At 46.4% G+C, this 19,276-nt stretch overlaps 1 protein-coding gene across 1 annotated transcript; it reads right to left on the bottom strand.

Moving 5' to 3' along the window:
* Window positions 1–7,549: 7,549 nt before the first annotated feature.
* LOC133342038 (splicing factor U2AF 35 kDa subunit-like) lies at window positions 7,550–18,141 on the bottom strand. Its single transcript, XM_061550929.1, has 8 exons — window positions 17,985–18,141; window positions 14,725–14,812; window positions 13,241–13,307; window positions 12,079–12,128; window positions 10,817–10,915; window positions 9,782–9,915; window positions 9,448–9,543; window positions 7,550–8,656 (listed from the first exon to the last, which is right to left on the bottom strand). Exons 1-8 carry the CDS (start codon window positions 18,026–18,028, stop codon window positions 8,545–8,547), a joined length of 690 nt encoding a protein of 229 aa, XP_061406913.1. The 5' UTR covers window positions 18,029–18,141; the 3' UTR covers window positions 7,550–8,544.
* Between the last annotated feature and the right edge of the window lie 1,135 nt (window positions 18,142–19,276).

Genomic DNA, 19,276 nt, shown 5'->3' with positions numbered 1-19,276 from the left:
TTAGGGCTGAGTCAACCGAGGGTTTGTGAGGCCAAGAAGCAAGTTTATATATTTGCAACCGATGTTAGCCATGGCCAGGAACTTGTACTCGGATCGCCGGGTTTCGTAGTGTGCTAACCACGATTGCTACTGCTCCGCACAAAAAAACAAAATCTCGTTTCGCCTTAGCAGACTGATGGGACGTGTGTTGTTAGCGAGAACCTATGAATAGCCGCACAGAACTCAAGGGGGTGGGTGACCAGCATCACCTCCGTCGTTGTCTCTCCAAAATCTCGATTGAAAACGAATTTCATTAGAACTTATTTTTGTGTTTAGTGTTGTTGTTTGTCCTTCCGCCGCACCTCCGATTAGCACGTTTGGCTACGTACGGTATAAAAGAAGTTCAACGTACACATATACCATGTGCTCGTCGGAGTCGACCCAGCGGAGGCCCGAGACCAGTTCAAATATTCGTGAGTGGGAATCGAACTCGGGTGGCCGGGTTCGTAGCGCATTACGCTAACCAGTGCACCACTGCTCTGCACATTTGCGCACACACACACACCAAACCTTGCGCCTACACGTGTGTGCAGACAGACGCATTCAGACGCGGTCACACGCTCACAAACACACTGTACACTCACAACAACGCACGCATCTCTTTTGCTTACTCAAAGCTTCGGTCGGAAATGTCCACAAATTGCAAAATCCTTGCTTAGTTGGCACGGAACCTCTTATGGCTGCTGTGAATGTCCGTTCCCAGAGCTGGCTTATATTCACGCGAGCTTGGATGGGGGGGGGGGGGTCACAACGCAAGGGAAACGCTCTCTGGTAAGTGCTTGATGATCTCGATTTAAAGCTTTCGTGACTGCAGGGATTCATCTTCTTGGTTCTTTCGGTAAAGTCACGTAGAAGGGAAATAATAAAATAATAAAAATAAAACATAATAAAATAATTCTCGCGACGTTTCGGCCACAACGCAAGGACAGGTCTGTCGGAAAGACAGCGTCTGAATGTCTTTCCGACAGACCTGTTCTTCACCTGAGGACGGCTGCTTGCGTTGTGGCCGAAACGTCGTGAGAATTGTATTTTATTATGTTTTATTTTTATTATTTTATCATTTCCCTTCTACGTGACTTTATCGAAAGAACCAAGAAGATGCTTGAGGATCGTGGTGGTCATTTGACCACGGTCCATTCTCCATGCTGGTCGGTGTGGGCTGGTGATGGTGTGTGTCTGTTGCACTTCTTACGCACCGTACTTAGCCAAGAAACACAGTGCAACGATGGGCTTCGGTACACTTGCCCCTCTGCTTGCCCACCACAGCAGATGTCGATCTGCATGTGAATGCCGGTCACCCATCCTAGCACTGTGCAGGCTGATGTGAGCGGGCACACTCACCGGGCGATTTGGTCCAAGGCTGCATGGAACACATTATGCGGATTGTTCCGTCTGTCTCTGCTCTGTGCCCGATATTAACCTCTGTCTGTCACAAGTTTTGCGGCGTATCTGTTTTCTTCCCTTTGTTTGGCCATATGTCTGCGTGTCTGGCTCCAACTGTGCGTGTCCATTGATCTTTGTTGCACAGGGCACACTGCTTTCTCTGCTGCCCACAGTGTAAACCTCACAGACATATGGCAACCTGTTTGTGCATGGTGGTCGCCCATCAAAACATTACCACCCAGGATCAAATCCCGTTCCCTTCGAACATGACAAGGTAAGGCTCGCTGAGATATGCAGATATTTTTTTCCGAAGCGACCAGGCCACACAAATGATAGCCCAACAAAGTAGCTTATCAACACGTGGCATTTTATAGCAGCGAAATACTCCGAACGCGTGGATGTTGATTCCAAATGTGGAGGGAAAAACTGGAGGACCCGGAGAATAATCCACGCGACCAAGGGGAGAGTTAGAGGCACGCAAACTCCAAATATACAGCAGGCGTCAAGGTCGGGATTGAACCCACGCACTCTTGCATACCAGGCGAGGTAGTTAACATCTAGCCACCATGACATCGAGATCTGATGAATGATATGAGTGATTTTGGTTATAAAAAAAAAATATCAATGCAATAAAGCGTACTCAATAAAATGCAACGTGTAACACGGAGCCACACAGTTTTCACTCACTCTCGTGGGGGAGAGAACGACTCAAGAGGCACTCGGAGGAACCACAGACAAGCAGAACGGCATCAACGCAGTGAGCCGGCGACAGCAATTGCCCAAGCTCTGCCGTCCTCTATATATTAAGGTGCTATCGCTCAATCAATGGGCGTTTATATACGGGGAGGGGTGGCGGAAGGGAACTTGGAGCACTCGGAAAAAAACTGACGCTTGCGAGGGCCGCCACGTTTGGCGAGATGTTAACTACCTCGCCTGGTATGCAGGAGGGCGTGGGTTCGATCCCGATCCCGACCCTGACGCCTGCTATATATTTGGAGTTTGCGTGCCTCTCTCTCTCCCCGTGGTCGCGTGGATTTTTCTCCGGGTCCTCTGGTGTCTTGCCTCCACATGTATAATCAACGTGCGTTTCGAGTATTTGCCTGCTACACAGTGTATATATATATATACTCTTTGAGTATTTCGGTAAAGTCACGTAGATAGAAAAATAATAATAAATTACGACGTTTCGATCGCAGCACAAGTAATCGTCTTCAGGTGAAATATAAATGTACACGTGATATAAAGCCATTTCGTCGAGCTGGCATTTGTGATGACCAGGTCGCTTCTGAAAAGAGCTCCGTAGCTGTGGGTCATACCTGGTAAAATAAACAAAATAATGTTCTGTTTAAAACACTATCCCACACAAACTACAATTGACCGTTATTCAAACCTTTATTGTGGATAATTAATATGGGTAGTTCACGTGTTGAAGTTAAAACGCACCATTAGCGGAAGGTGGACTTCATTGCTGTGCTTATGCGATGTGTGTGCACAAAGACAAACGTGTGGGGTACAGTGTTTGCTGTACTGCCGTCTGCTGGAAAGACCCGGGGTATGGCACCTCAATGCCCACCGGTTCGGGAGTTTCGCATCAATCGTGTCATCATCCACAGTGCTGGATTAAGGGCCACCACGTGCATAATACGCCGCCACCACCACAGCGCACCACAGATGATTATGACAAGAGACAGGGAGTCATCTGGTTTTGATGCCATCTGCTCGGAACCTCCTGTGGTTTATTTTCAGGTGATTGCGACAGAGAAGTCATGGCACGAGCAGAGGTCTTCGCCGTGCTGCTGTTCTGCTTTCTGACTACAGGTGAGTACTGGACTGCATAGCCTCAGTCATCCTATAAAGTAAATACCTCGATATGCGAATATTAGATATACGAAGTTTCAGTAAAAAGAAACTTTGGCATTATTACCATTAGATTAATGGTAAAAAAAAATATGTGTTTTAATTAAATTCACAAATGCACAGGAATGTATAAATAATTATGCTTCCATCGACAGTACTATATAATTAAGATAAAAATTATGCTGTGCAATTATAACACCGATTTAAGGATAATCTACCAGAGGTGTGATTGAACGGTTGCTTCCACACAAACGTGAATAATGATAGCAATTGAAAGGAACATAACACGACAGCGACTACGTACGCCAATTATTCACCGAGGACGTGGCCTCGCTGAGGTCTCGAGAGTCATCTTCAAGTGGCTCCAAATTGAGATGTTTTGACAATACCACTCACTCATGCACGCACGTTGATGTGTGTAGACGACAATTGACCGTTAATCAAACCTTTATTGTGGATAATTAATATGGGTAGTTCACATGTTGAAGTTTAAACGCACCGTTAGCTGTGCTTATGCGATTTGTGTGTACAAAGACAAAGATCACCCGTATGGACACAACGGACTGTTGGGGCAAGTGATGTGTGATGAGCACCTCTGACGGCCGCATGGCACACGAGGGGGTGGGTGCGCCAGCATTACGGAGATGTTTACACATGTTTACACATCGCTGCCGTGCACTCATTTGAGGCTGAGTCGACGTTTGGCCGGATCATTGTGGCCTTACTTCGATTATAATTGCTGATTTGGTTGCGATTCATTCTTAGCGCGCGACATGCTTGTACACGTGACAATTCAAAGTTTGGCTGTGTCGTGTGGCGGAGGGTATTTACGACACAAATGTGGTCGATCATTGTGGCCTAACCCCCCTGCAAAGAAAAAAAAAGTTTCATAATTGTGGCTGCTTGTTTAAATTTCACATTGTCTCACTCTACCACAGCCCCCACAAAACCTTATCAGCTTCCTTCACCTTCTTGGTTCTTTCGGTAAAGTCACGTAGAAGGGAAATAATAAAATAATAAAAATAAAACATAATAAAATAATTCTCACGACGTTTCGGCCACAACGCAAGCAGCCGTCCTCAGGTGAAGAACATGTCTGTCGGAAAGACAGCGTCTGAATGAAAACCACCAAGCTTGGCAGCGTATATTTAAGCTGGGTTAGAGGAGGAAGAGCGCCTTGACAAAGGAATTTGCTTCCCTCACCCCTCCCCGTTCCTCTCCCACCCTAGGCATGGCAGCCAAACTGCCCCTAAACCAAGAGGCACTGAGGAAGACTGTGAAGTCAGGCTTTCGCTCCATCGAGGAGGGGGTCCTGCGTGTGATCACGGGCATCTTCGAGTCTCCCGTGGTAGAGAAGCTTCAGTGAGTAACTGCTTTGACGGGAAAAGCCTCCATCCCGCACCTCTGATTAGCACTGTTGGCTACGTACGGTGCGAAAGAAGTTCAACACGCATACAGTACATACATAACCAGACACTTTAAATGCAGTCAGGTTCATGAGCGTTACACAATAATTATTTTTGCAAGTGCCACTCTGATGATAGTACAATAGAGGGCATCAGATGACCGTCAATTACGCTGTTACCGAACTCAATATGGGGCAAACCAGGTACATATTAATCCCCCCCCCCCCCCACTTTCAGTGTACTATCCTTCTAAATTAAAAATGTTTCCATTAATTTAGGGCGCTATTTTTTAAAAATACCCTCTTTGGCGACGTTGAATTGTAACTTGAATCGCAGCAGCCTGCGATAACCTCACACTCTTAGGTTTATTCGGTAAAGTCACGTAGGTAAAAAATAAAGAATAAAAATAAATAATCAAAATAATAAAAAAAAAATAGAAATAGCGATTTATTATTAGATTTCTATTATTATTATGTCCCATTATTTTATTATTTATTTCATTACTTCTTTTTTTACCGACGTGACTTTACCGAAAAAACCTAAAAGTATGAATTCTTGCAGTCACGAAAGCTTCAAATCTAGAATGCGATAACCTCCTTTGTTTGAATTTGAGATCTCTCTTATAATCTGGGGTTTTGTCTGGGGAACGTCACCAACTTTAAGACCCACAGAGCTCTGATGGCCACCGGAAATTCCATAAAGGAGTTATAAGGGCATCAACAAGAGGACTTCGTTAACCTCAACTCTAAAAAGACGAAAGTCATGTTATTCTCTGGATGTCTCTCCACCTATGTACGTTGCGGCTCTGGACTCGCACCTTACTGAGCAGGTTGATAACTTAAACTCTCTCGGCTTTATCCTGGACTCAAAACGGTCTTTCAAGAACCACATTGACCACATGGCCAATAAGATGAAACCCAACATTGGATTCCTATACAGAAACCAATGCTGTCCAGTTATTACACCTCGATTCCGTCGAAATATAAAGCCACCATCCAGCGCATACTTGATTTTTGTAACACCATCTACCTCCTAAATTCTGAATCTCATTAAAACTTCTCACTCCACTGTTCCACTTCGCTCTCTACGTGTTGCCCCTTGACCCTCCCCCTATCGAACTCACTATCGCAACCAAAACATGAACTCAAATCTGGCCCCTGGATATCTGGGGAGGCCACCATTGGGCTATCTTCATCCTAAAGGTCCTGTTAAAAAAAATCCAACAATTACCCATATCTTTCGATTTAAAGCTTTCGTGACTGCAGGGATTCATCTTCTTGGTTCTTTCGGTAAAGTCACGTAGAATGGAAATAATAAAGTAATAAAAATAAAACATAAAATCATTTTAAACATAAAATCATTTTGTTTTATTTTTTATTATTTCCATTCTACGTGACTTTACCGAAAAAACCAAGAAGATGAATTACCCACATCATTTAGACCCTCTCCCTCCCATGGCCTCAGAAGCGCCTCCTCATTCCGACTCACAATTCCACCTGCTAAAACACCGGTAGTGTCCTTACGCGCTGCCGCACCACGTTCATGACAAATCCCCTTGTCCCTCACCTACAGCTTGGTTCCCCCCCCCCCCCCTGCACTTCCCCTCTTTTATTTCCCTTAAAAAACCAAAACGGAGCTTACTTGCAATTTGTACCTAACTTGTTTTCTGGCACCTTTTGCTCCCATTCAATGAGCAGTTTTGTTTTTGATTCACTCGTTTCCTTTACGACCATTAAAACACCTCGTTGACAATTATGTACATCTCCCTTAAGCACCCCGTACTAATTTTCTGCAACATTGATGTCTGTCATTTTATTGCTGCTGCTGTGCTCACGCACCACGGATCCCCCGTTGTAACAAATAACTGGGTAACTGGCTAAACGGGGCCATCCATGTCACAAATCAAACTTAATTTTAAATTCAGAAAGGGCAAGGGCTAAAAAAAGTGGGCCCAGAGAGTAGAATTCACTGAGGGGAAGTTCCCAAGGGCCACGTGGCAACCGACATAACATCTTGTGGACTCCTCCTTTCACAACATCACAACCTAACAGCGAACACTGCGCCAAACAGCTGTGTTCTGATAACACAGCTTGGCACTTTATCTCAATACCAGTTTTCTCTAAACACTGAAACTTCACAGCTTGTAATGTGTGCTGTGACCAGGGCTGGATTAATGTAGGTTTTTGAGACCACAGCCTCCTTTGTCGAGCCCTCCAAAAAATATTAACCGTTTTATGGTGGTGGAAATTAATATCGTAGCACTTTTTAATCCTAAAAATCCTACATGCATATTCTATTGTCAATATTGTTGTATAGTTAAAGCACTTTCAATCAATGTTCTGAACTAGGAAGACCCACATCGGTAACGAATGGCGTGAATTCTGTGCACCTGTGTTTCAGTCAGACGTACATGTTGGGGCGTCAGTCCGTGAACATGGTCCTGAACATGATAGAAGACATCAAGACCACAAATTGCCTCTGAAAATTACAAGAGGCTGCCTTACAAGTTATCCAGGCTTAAAAGGCCCAACTATGGGAAGCTTGAAAATTATTGCAGTTTAAATTGTGGTTTCTTTTCCATGCAATCGTTCGCTTATATAAAATTTTAAATCTATATTTAAAACTCATTTCTTTGAAACTTTTGGTTTTTAGTTTGTCCTTAGCCCCACCTCCGATTAGCACGTTTGGCTATGTACCGTGCGAAATAAGTTCAACATACATAACCTATATAATCATCCGTTTTATTGCAGTTACCATTCATTCGGAGAACGTACACGCATAAAATGTCTTGCTATTGGTTTCTATCCTTCAATGCACACTACACTTGAAATCGTGCTATAGATCCACTTTAGACGGAAACCATACGGCACCAAATGGGCCTTTATTCGTGGATTACTCCAGATACAAAATTAACAACACACGCGACGTTCTCTTAATGGCAAATAAAAAGAGGAAAACAGTCAGTTTTTTGGTCTTTTATGATTTTATAATGAAATCCTACAACGCAGTGCAACTTACACAGACGCTACATGTTAGACTGTTTAACACGCAACACACACTAACTGCTGGGGTATGACTCAACATTTTAAATTAACAAGACTGCAGGTTTGAAGTCAAGGTTAAACTGTTTCATTCGCGATGAATACAAATTAACTTGCGTTACACAACACTGCAGGTCGGCCACTGCAACCGGCCGCTGGGAGCCAAAGGGACCCAAGTTAAGTCAGCCAAACTTTCTTTGGCGCAACCTTGAGTTAAACCTGCAACCTTCAAGATCGGCCTCGGAAAGTGTGTGCACGCATGCGTGGTGTGAAGATGGTATCGGTAAAAACGGATGCTCACGTGGGGAGCGGCATGTATAACGCTCGTATTTGTACAGAAATTGCCTTGCGGGCTGTCGTGCTTGCGAGTGTGCACGTGCAGACAGAAGCCCTTTGCAGCCCTGGTAGTTTACGTAAAATCTGCTCTCTCGTAAACAAACAAGGGAGCGAGTTGGGGGGGATGGGGCGGAATGAGTGAGGGAGGTGAGCAAGGAAGGCTGCGAGAGAGGGAGGAAGCATGGGAGGGAGGGAGGGAGGGAGCAGAGGTCGCAATCGGGGACCCGATACCCGTACCCTACCCAATACCCGGCTACCCGTACATGGCCGGGTACGGGTACCCGTTTGCGACCCTGGTGCGGCCGGGTACGGGTAAGGAATCAAAACCCGTTTGCGACCTCGGGGAGGGAGCGATTGAGGGAGTGAGGAATGAGGCAAGAAAGAGAGCGAGGGATAAAAGGAGTGAGGGATGGGGTGAGGAAGGGAGCCAGCAAGCGAGAGAGGGAGGGAGCTAAAGAAGGGGAGGGAAGGAAGCCACTGCTTCAGAAGCGGCCGGCGCGCTCCTTGGAACGACGTCTCTCACGGCTGCGGTCCGGGCGCCGTTCCTTGGAGCGAGAGCGACGGCGTTCCCGCGAGCGTGACCGGGAACGGCGTCTGTACACGCGCACGCACGCACACCAATGCTTACCTGCCGCCCGTCCACTACAAACACATTCTTTTTGCTAGTTTTTGCATCAAAGTTACCCAACCAGGTATGTGGTAGGTTACGCACATTTTGGTGGTTTTAGTTGCGAAGGTACATACTTAATGGCTGCATTCAGATTATCTCAAAGCATTGGTCATTAACTGGATTTAACTGCACCAGCTGTTAGCGCCTGCTCTATTGGAACAAAATATAGTTTCCAGTTTCAAATGTATTCTCAGTTCACAGCTATTTTTAGGATATACAGACCACAAAATGCAGAAATTAACATTTATTCTCTAGTCATCTTGTCCAACTCTGCAACTTATGTTTCAGCTACGATAGCGTCTTCATAGTTAAACTTTGCAAGTCCCCAAATTTTTGCATTTGGAACCAAGGCCAAAATTACCCAGAATGAATTCGATTTTGGGAGCTTGAGCCTACAGTCCTTAGATGGGTGACCATGCATTAAACAATGCACACGAGGTTGTTATAAGCTGCCAAGCTAGGTAATGGGCAGCAGAGAGAAGTGATGAAGTGTATGCTCCCACATCCATGACCCAACATCTTCACAAACCCAAACAGTGACCAGCGTGAAAAACAGTCAAATAAGCGTCACAACCTGCACGGTGTTGGCAGGCCCTCATCTGAACGACTGCACAAGTATTTGTAGAATTTAGCATCGGGAAATCACTCTGTTCTTTCAAGTACACAAACGCTCATTGGAACAAAATATGTGCTTGTATATCGTGTTGGTAATTACCGCTTGCGCTTGCCACGTCCATACAGCTCCCGACGCAGCTCGCGAGAGATGGGCTTGAGGTGCATGAAGTTGCAAAAGCCTCCACGTGTGCACTCCCTACAGATACCAAAAACAAGCAGGCAGCGGAACAAAAGTCCATTAGATAACACGGTCAAGGACATTTCAGAGCTCACAGCAACGATTGTGGCTCAGTCACACATGGTTACCTTTTAGAATAAGTCAAACATAAATAACGCAAAAACTAAAAACAGGTAAAGACGGGCAACATAAGTACGACGACTAAAAGGCTTCCGCAGCGAGTTCCAATATGGGAGAGTCTGCAGGTGCGACTCACCCCATCTCGTATTGGCGGCAGCAGGCCTCCCGGAAGTCGGTGACGGGAGAGAGCTCTGCCTGGATGGGCTGCCCGTTGAACCAACGGTTGTTGAGGTCGTTGACGGCCTTTTCTGCATCCTCCTCAGAGTGGAACTACAAATGGCCACACACAAGCACAGACGGACACACACAAATTGGTAACTTTGCCCATAACCACTTTTGTCAAGTAACCATAATTCTGTGAGATATTATTCAAAATGTAATGTAATAACGTATTAATTCTAACGTGTTTATGGCATTCCTAAAGACAATGTACTGCTGAATGAGGGCCTCCCCACACCATTTAAACACGGTGGTTATCTGTGACCATACTTTAACCCCGCTGGTCGGTGGAGGTTAGCCAAGACAGGAAGGATAGACGTGGCAGCCAAGAAGTAAAGTAGAACAATTGTTTTAGTTGCACTGGCCTTTACTTCCCATCACAAAGCTCCACAACCCATAACAATTTGCCGTGCACAGCGATGACCCATCCGAGTACTAACAATGATGCTTCCCTTCCGAGATTGGGCACATTCCGAGTGATTTTGAAAACATTACGCAAATCATTAGTGAGTCTGTGCTGTGCCCTATATCAACCTTGGTATGTCATGTTTGTGGTGTATTTGTTTTCCTCCCTTTGTTTGATCATATGTCTGTGTGTTTGTCTGGCTCCAACTGTACGTGCCCTCTGATCTTTGTTGCACAGAGTCACATGCACTGCCCTCTCTGCTGCCCAGTGTAAGCCTCGTAGCCCTATGGCAACCTGTTGGTGCATGGTGGTCGCCCAGCCCATCCAAGCATTACCCAGGATCAACTCTAGTTAGCTTCGCAGACGTGACAAGAACGGATGTAGTCTGCATAATTTGGCCACAAGCAACAACAATACCTTTGTGTTATTACAGTATTCAATAAAGTAAGCATCAGCCTAAGACACTCCTCAGAGCAATGGCAGCGTGTCGTGCAGTGGTATGCAGAGCGACGCCTCTACGTGGCACTGCGCAGGCGAAGAGCTCACCTTGATGTAGACGTTTCCGACCAGGTGATCTCCCAAGTTGTCGCAGACGTTCATCTCCTCAATCTCTCCGTACTTCTCCTCCAGCTCCACAAACACCTCCTGTCGGTGGTGGGAGGCATTAGCAACAATGACGTTGAGCCACTCCTCGACCGCAACGCAGCACGCACGCCGGCTACTGAACTCGCCAACACACCCGTTCGCGCAATGCCCAATTGTATGCATTTCGTGAGTACATACATTAAATTGGACAGCAAGGCAGCGTGCATCCACAAGAGACGGCCTATATGCATGCCCTGGCTACGGTCTGTGCAGGTGCAATTGGAACAAATCGCCAAACCCAGTAAGATATTCAAGGCATTAACAAAGCATTGTTACATTATCCTCATGCACACAATGACTTGAGCTGTAATCGCTTTGTTTCCGCAGGCTTCAATTTTCTTTCAGACAATGATTCATATTTTTTTATCCACTGTATATGTAAGGTCATTAGCATACGTAATAATAAAACAAATGTTTTGGAGGGCTTTTGTTTCAAAAAAATAATTGATGGAATATGATACAGTACTACACAAAATAACATGAAATTAATACAATGTAATATAAGTAGAACGACTATTAAAACAATCTCTAGTAATGCGCTTGAGGCATTTACCTTCCAATTTGTTCTGGGAGGAACTACAATCACAGGACAGCTGTGTACACAATGCCAGTATTTTCAACAAAACGTTGCAAATAACTACAAACCCATACAACAGCGACAACTAATGCACCTTTGGCTCAGGTAAATGCTGGAATATGCATGTAACTGTCATTTATGGATATGGTTTATCGCAAGGCCTCCATAGCTATATGCTTACATAAACATTTGCCAATGTGATCATTGCCCGTGTGTCTATACTTCAATGTTAATGTACCTTTATATTGAGGGGCTGTGTGTTTATCTTGGTGTGGTCTGGTTTAGTTGTTGCTTTTGCTGCCTTTCCAAATCTTGATAAATCGGACTTATATAATTAATCAACACATTATTTCTTTATGATTCATTACTAGATTTTCCAGTCCCTATCATTTGTTTGTATTGCTTGCTGTTGTAACTTGCTGACCTGCTCATACTGGACAGTCTAAATAAAGATGCTTAAGTTGTACAACACTAAGTGGCGCTGACGTCACCATGGCAATTGTGTCAGATTACGCGCACGTTAAGGCCACGTGAAGTGTCGAACACGCGCACACACACACACGCATTCAAATGCAAACTCACTGACCTCGAAGAAGTCGTCATAATGCTGCTGCATCTCGACATCGCTGATCATACCTGCAGCAGATGTCACATGCTCGTGTCAAACGCGTGTCAAAGGAATGCAATCCGCACAAGGGGGCGGCCACATGGCCCAGCTGTAGTGCGTTGTTGAGGTTCATGGTTGCAATCCAACGGCCATCCCGGTTATTACTGGGGGAAGTACTAACCGCAAAAATATACGTGCAGTCTGCTTAACGGTAAACGTTAAACACGCCGTGATGTCATCACGAAAGCTAGAAATTTTATATCGGTGTCATGGCGCAATTTTTTTTTCATTTTACCCCCCGAATAACTAAATTCGTTTACGCATAGCGATTGTCGCCGCTGCGAAAGTTTGGCAGGATCAACCTGAAAAAGAGTTGAGACTCACGGAGGCTTTCCTGGTTAAACAAGCATAACAATAATAATAACAATCACGTTTGCAAAAACTTGAAAAATACAGATTCTTTCCACGTGTTTTCTTCCGAGAGTAATTGCGATTCTGCTCCGATGATGGAGTCCATGTGTTCGTAAAGATGCAATGAGCATGTCTGCCTCAGGGTGGTAGCGTTAAGCGGCTCAAAACACAACACTTCAATGTCCACGAACCAACCTCTATTTGCCAATTTTAAAAGAGAACTGGAAAAGTTGTGTCCAGAAGAGGGCGTACATTTCGTTTGTATTATTTATTTTACTATCCAATATCATTTACTCATGTTCTTTCATTACTCCAATACCATTCATCCATTTCTCACGTATGGGAAATAAAAATATGAGAGGATATGGGTGAAGTCCTTTGTCAAGCAACTGCTGGATGAAGGCCTCGAGGGTTCTCAGGGTTATTGGGCCATACATGACCAGTGAAGAATGGTAAAGGTGGGGTGCGCATATATGTTTGGGCATATACCTACAGAGCAAAAATGAATTTTTATGCAACTGCCTTCTGGTGCCCATCACTCGGCCCCAGCACAAACTACAACTTGCTTGCCAATCTGAAATACCCTGAAACATTATTTACATCACAGCAGGTGGCACACTTTGGTAATTCCCTGCACTGGTTATCATGTGTAGATGTGTTGAAACAAGTGCGTCTCGAAATGTGGGCCCCGATGCTGAATATGTACAGGCCCCGGTGACGCAGTACTTACAGGTTGTCCCGTTGGCCGTCTGGGCCACATTCTGTGGGTTCTGGTACAGGTTCAGCAGGCAGATGGTCTGTTGCACAGGGTCACCTCATGACAATTAGTACAACACGGAGTCATCATACATTGCACAATTAACATCATTGCATAGAAAGACGTGAAAGACGAGGGGTGTTTTGTCAAAAAATATATAGAGTAACATTTCACTGTAGGTCAGTCAGCCTACTGGCATTCTGTATCAATGTTTTCAACAGCATTTTTTAAAGCAGATAAACCACAGGGTGGGTTTGGTATATACAGATAGTCCGGGGTTACGATGGTCCGACTTACGATATTTCGATCTAACGATGGCGATACGACAAAATTGTACGATACTGTACGTTGTGAACGCTGCCGGGATGTACGCATCTCCCGCCTTGTGTGATTCAGATAGGATTGTGTCCTGAAAAGACTTTCTATTAAATTGCAGTTCATATAGGTAGGCTAAGAATTTACCTTGTTTTTTTTACTTTACATTTTACTGTGCAATACAGTATTGTAATTAATAATACATACAGTATATAGTTTATACAGTCCGGTACTGTAAATTGCTCTGTTTTGCTAAATTATCACCATTCTTTAAGACTCCTGGGTAGGCTAAGCCATCTTCGACTTACGATATTTTTGACTTACGATGGGGTCGTCGTAACGCATCTCCATCGTAAGTAGAGGACTACCTGTATACATATCATGCATGTAGAACTTCTTTCGCATCGTATGTAGTCAACCATGCTAATTGGAGGTACTAATCTTCAACATAGTGTGGCGTTGCATGAATGGTTGCCTGGTGTTTTATATTAGTCGTGTAATAATCCACCGGCCACACAATTCAATCATCTGTCACAGTTTGAGATCAAGTTTCAGATTTATAAATCATATTGTCATTTCATTTATATTTTACATTATCTGTGTAGGAGTTTTTTTTGTTCCATTAACCTCAATGTAACATTAGCATATAAACTGAAGATTCTCTCATCCACTCCATGACCCGTTCTTCCCATTATCTGCCGTAATAAATTGTTCCAAACTGTTCTCAAATTTTACTTTAATCTGATCCTGGAATTTCCCAAAGGTCATTCAACCTGTGCTCCAACGAGCACGACCAGGAAGTGGCAGCCAATGCGTCCCATTATAAACGTTAATCGGCAATAATTTGCGTGGATGAAAGTACTAAACTACATGGATAAACACCAATAACAATATCCACCTATAGTTGTCCTTCTTATAAGCACAGATAAGATGGGTTTCTCTGTAATAAGCAAGATCTTCACAAATAAATAAATAAATAAATTCTTACATCCACAATTTGATGCACGTAACAAGAGTGTCGGAATCGATGTTAATATAAGTAATCAAATTAAGATTACGTACACTGGCAACACTTTACACACTAAATCAAGCGCAGTTAAAAAGCACGACCAAATGGCTTGAGTTGCTTGTGCCAGTCGAACCTGGCTGAAGGTCGGTTTGTTGTGCAGGCGTGAGCAGCGGTCACCATGCCGACAGGCACCGATCTTGAAGTAGAAGGAGCAGTTGACCCTGAGAAGAGACGTCACAGCTCAGAAAAGTGGACTAAAATACACAGGGGCAAGGCAGTTTTCAGAAATGGGCGGTCGCAAGCCATCAAGGGCTTCACAGTGGAATTGCAATCCGTGCGTTAGTGTACACAGTGCTGGCCATGGAGTGCAAATACCCGTCTTAACCCTTACTCATTTCGAGACAACTGCAAGTTGCAGGGTGGGTCCTTATCACCGTTGAATCTCAAGAACGCGCAAGCAGTTCAGCGTTAATTTTATTTAGAGGCATAGCGCCATGCTCACCACAGAGAACTGTAGCAACCTGCCCGTACTCTATGATAGATGGCGCCAAACTGTTCCAAAACACACCTTCCCGCATGGCCTTGTGGGAGTCTCGGTACCAATAAAGTTATTTTATTTCAGTTTTTCTTCTGGTTCCGTTCCGATGACGTACACGTATGTCATCTGAACGGAATCGGAAGGAATACTGATTATGTACACACGTACGTCATCAGAACAGGAAATAACTAAGTGCACTGCACCGTTTGTGATATGAAGGAAAGGCCAGTGTTATTGAGGAAGGTGTTAAGAGTTTTTGTCTTAATTGTGATTAAGCACCAGTGCCAATGCAGTATCGCCAATTTGTTTAATTCAAATTAACACCGCTAGTTCAAACAGAACACAGTGAACCGATAGCGTGCAAATAAGGTGAACATTTGCACTTGAAATGTCAAACAAACTATGACACGAGAACAAAGACCACGACATGTGCAGAAGGTCGGCCGACAACATAAAGCGAAGTGTAATGGCTTGGCCGTGAAATCGCACGCGCGCACACACTTGGCGGCACGTACAACGCTGTGCTTGACACAAAGCAAAGTGGCACACGACAAAGAAACACGAGAAACCCCTCTTCAGGTTACCAACACGGCAATCTGAGACGGCCCGGTCGTTTATGCCCCGCATCACATCCTGACGCCATGTGTCACCTGTAGCATTGGGCTACAATTACAGGCGACTTAAAACGGATTATTGTCAGGAGAACCCTAAAATTAACCCATCTGGCTCAATAGTCTTCAAACTGTATTAAAGTGTCCAGCTGGAAGGCACTGCGAGAAGCTGTATGTGACACATCTTAACTTAAGGCTTTCTTGACTGCAGAAATTAATATTCTTTGGGTCTTTCGGTAAAGTCACGTAGATAGGTTCCAAGAAAATAACAACAACCTACGTTTTTCAATCGCAACACAAGCGGTCGTCTTCAGTTGCGTTCGAAACGTCGTAGTTTTTTGTTGTTTTCTTTAAACCTATCTACGTGACTTTACCGAAAGACCCAAAGAACAGGATGTGACAATTTGTAGGCATTGAGTTCAAATCCCAGTTGGTGGTTGATTCAACCCAGAATACAATCAATTAGAATAACACAACTCTGTGGGAAGCCAACATTATTTACAGATATGTCTTACAAGGTATTTTTATTTCAACGTAGTTGTGCTGCCTAAGACCAAATCACTCAGAATTGGCCCAATCTCGAAAGCTGAGTAGTGTTGCACCCGGATTGTTTTTAGATGGGTCACCATCATGACTACGATTGGAACTCGGGGGCTACGTGAACAGCAGATTAAAGTACAGAAAAAAATCCATTGTGCAGTAACGTACTATATATTTCAATGCTCCCTGCCTTCAACCCGTACTGAGTGAAGTATGCCAATATAACCTCCACAATCTGCACGACGTATACAAAAGGGCTGAATATGTACATGTTATGTTACAATTAATAGGCTCACAATCAGAATCTTTAAGGTCAAATCGTATTCGAGAGCAGACTTGAATCAACCTTTTGCGGTCAATGAAATAAAATGCCACTTTGTGATATCAACACTGGTTATCATTTCGAAGACTTTTCCGCTATTAGAAACGTGTATTCAGTATTATACGAATAATCTGAGACTAAACAGATCAGCAACGCCCCACAATTTTGGAAACACTTTGACTGGAGTAATATTTTTGTTTAAAACATTAATAACGGTGATGGTTTGGCCGATTTTTTATTTGTACATTTACAACCCTCATGTCAACTTCACTGCTGCATGAAGGCCACTCCGATTTTTTATTTGTACATTTACAACTCTTATGTCAACTTCACTGCTGCATGAAGGCCACCCCGATTTTTGATTTGTACATTTCCAACCCTCATGTCAACTTCACTGCTGCATGAAGGCCTCCCCACGCTGCGTCGGACATGCGGGATATATTTGACCAGACTTCGCCACGCTGCCAAGTGAGGGTTTGCGAACGCCAGACAAAATGGTACAGTACGATAGAGTTCACTGCTCTCTACTGCCCATTACATAGACCTGTAGCTACATGATATCTCTGTTTGCGAAACTGTGCGTAGCATTGTTCATATTCGTTCAAGGCTCACCCGTGCGTAGCCTTTGAAATCTGACAACCGGCACAATGCGGTGTTATTACATTCGCTGCAATTGTTTGCTCACGCGCCTGCTGCAAGCGCAGCCTCCACTGAAGGGAGCTCAAGAGAGGCCTTCTGTGGTATTTGCACTCAACTAATTTGCGCTTTGGGTGGCAGATGTTTGTGCCAGAAAGGCGCCACGTGTTTAAGCGACAACACAATTGACTTCACTTCCACGCTGGCCTGATACGTCTTTGCTCGAGGCGAGAGTAACCACGCACTTTGCCAAACCACACGTGATCTCCACGAAATATTCTGCTGCGTGGCGTGAGGTAGGGAGATTTAGTTTATAGCTTCCCCATCGGGAGATGAAATGGAACCGGCGACCCACAAGATCGCAAATCCAGTGCGCTGGCCACGACACCGCCGTGCACGCTACACGTGTGTGTGGAGTAACATCGCCCATTGCAAAGACGGCTCCGTATCGCACGCGCACACCACCGAGACTTTGGACAACCCATGGATTTACTGCAGTACAGCCACAATTAGTAACAACAACAATAATCGTCGTAATATTCACAATTTAATTCACCGAATGCCGCCTAGGCCTACGCTAGGCTAGCCATGGTGGGGTGGGCGGGAGCGCCACCACGCTCGAGGCCTTTGCCGCGCCGAGGGCAGCCGCTCACCACCGACAGCGACCGACCGCTCGCCCGCCCGCTCCGCCGCGACAGCCCCGAGCGAGGAAGACGAGAGAGCTTCGTGAAGACGCCACTACTCACTTGTCTTTCTCCGTGCCGAAGATGGACGCCAGGTACTCCGCCATGTTGGGCGAGAGACCACCGCGCGCACTCCTTCGAGGAGCGGGGGGCGTGGCCACCAAGTCTCGCGATGTTATGCTAATGAGGAACGCGACGTGATTACCGTACACTCGCGAGTATGCCCCCCTAACCCCTCCAACCAACCCTCCCACCCCCCAACCCCCCCACCCAACCCCCCCACTCCCCCAACCAACCCTCCCCCCCCAAACAATCTTCCCCCCACTCCCCCCCAACCAAACCTCCCCCCACCCCCCCAACCAAACCTCCCCCCACCCCCCCAACCAAACCTCCCCCCACCCCCCCAACCAACCTCCCCCCACCCCCCCCAACCAACCCTCCCCCCACCCCCCAACCAACCCTCCCCCCCACCCCCCAACCAACCCTTCCCCCCAACCAACCCTCCCCCCACCCCCCCAACCAACCTTCCCCCCACCCCAACCAAACCTCCCCCCACCCCCCCAACAAACCCTCCCCCCCACCCCCCCAACCAACCCTCCCCCACCCCCCCAACCAACCCTCCCCCCCACCCCCCCCAACCCATCCTCCCCCACCCCCCCAAACCAACCCTCTCCCCCAAACAATCTTCCCCCACCCCCCCAACCAACCGTCCCCACCCCCCCAACCAAACCTCCCCCCACCCCCCCAACCAACCCCCCCCACCCCCCCAACCAAACCTCCCCCCACCCCCCCAACCAAACCTCCCCCCACCCCCCCAACCAACCCTCCCCCCCACCCCCCCCAACCAACCCGCCCCCCACCCTCCCAACCCCCCCCACCACCACCCCAACCAACCCTCCCCCCTACCCCCCCAACCAACCCTCCCCCCACCCCCCCAACCAACCCTCCCCCCACCCCCCCAACCAAACCTCCCCCCACCCCCCCAACCAACCCCCCCAACCAACCGTCCCCACCCACCCCCCCAAGCAACCCTCCCCCCACCCCCCCAACCAACCCCCACCCCCCCAACCAAACCTCCCCCCCCCACCTCCCCAACCAACCCTACCCCCACCCCCCCAACCAACCCTCCCCCAACCCCCCCAAACAACCTTCCCCCCACTCCCCCCCAACCAAACCTCCCTCCACCCCCCCAACCAACCCTCCCCCCCACCCCCCCAACCAACCCTCCCCCCACCCCCCCAACCAACCCTCCCCACCCACCCCCCCAACCAACCCTCCCCCCACCCCCCCAACCAACCCTCCCACCCCCCCCAACCCCCCCACCCAACCCACCAACCCCCACAACCAACCCTTCC

The sequence above is a fragment of the Lethenteron reissneri genome, chromosome 13, assembly GCF_015708825.2.
Source record: "Lethenteron reissneri isolate LAM-NWPU_2019-01 chromosome 13, ASM1570882v1, whole genome shotgun sequence".
In the NCBI taxonomy this organism is placed as follows: domain Eukaryota; kingdom Metazoa; phylum Chordata; class Hyperoartia; order Petromyzontiformes; family Petromyzontidae; genus Lethenteron; species Lethenteron reissneri.
The sequence above is the reverse complement of the archived record's forward strand: the minus strand, read 5'-3'. Positions and strand labels throughout refer to the sequence as shown.

Excerpts from the sequence above, each read along its gene's own strand:
- LOC133342038 (XM_061550929.1), bottom strand. The coding sequence starts at position 18,028 with ATGGCGGAGTACCTGGCGTCCATCTTCGGCACGGAGAAAGACAA. Across the intron at positions 13,308-14,724 it reads ACAAACCGACCTTCAGCCAG|ACCATCTGCCTGCTGAACCT; the intron begins GTTCGACTGGCA and ends CCTGTGCAACAG. Across the intron at positions 9,916-10,816 it reads TCGGAAACGTCTACATCAAG|TTCCACTCTGAGGAGGATGC; the intron begins GTGAGCTCTTCG and ends GGCCATTTGTAG.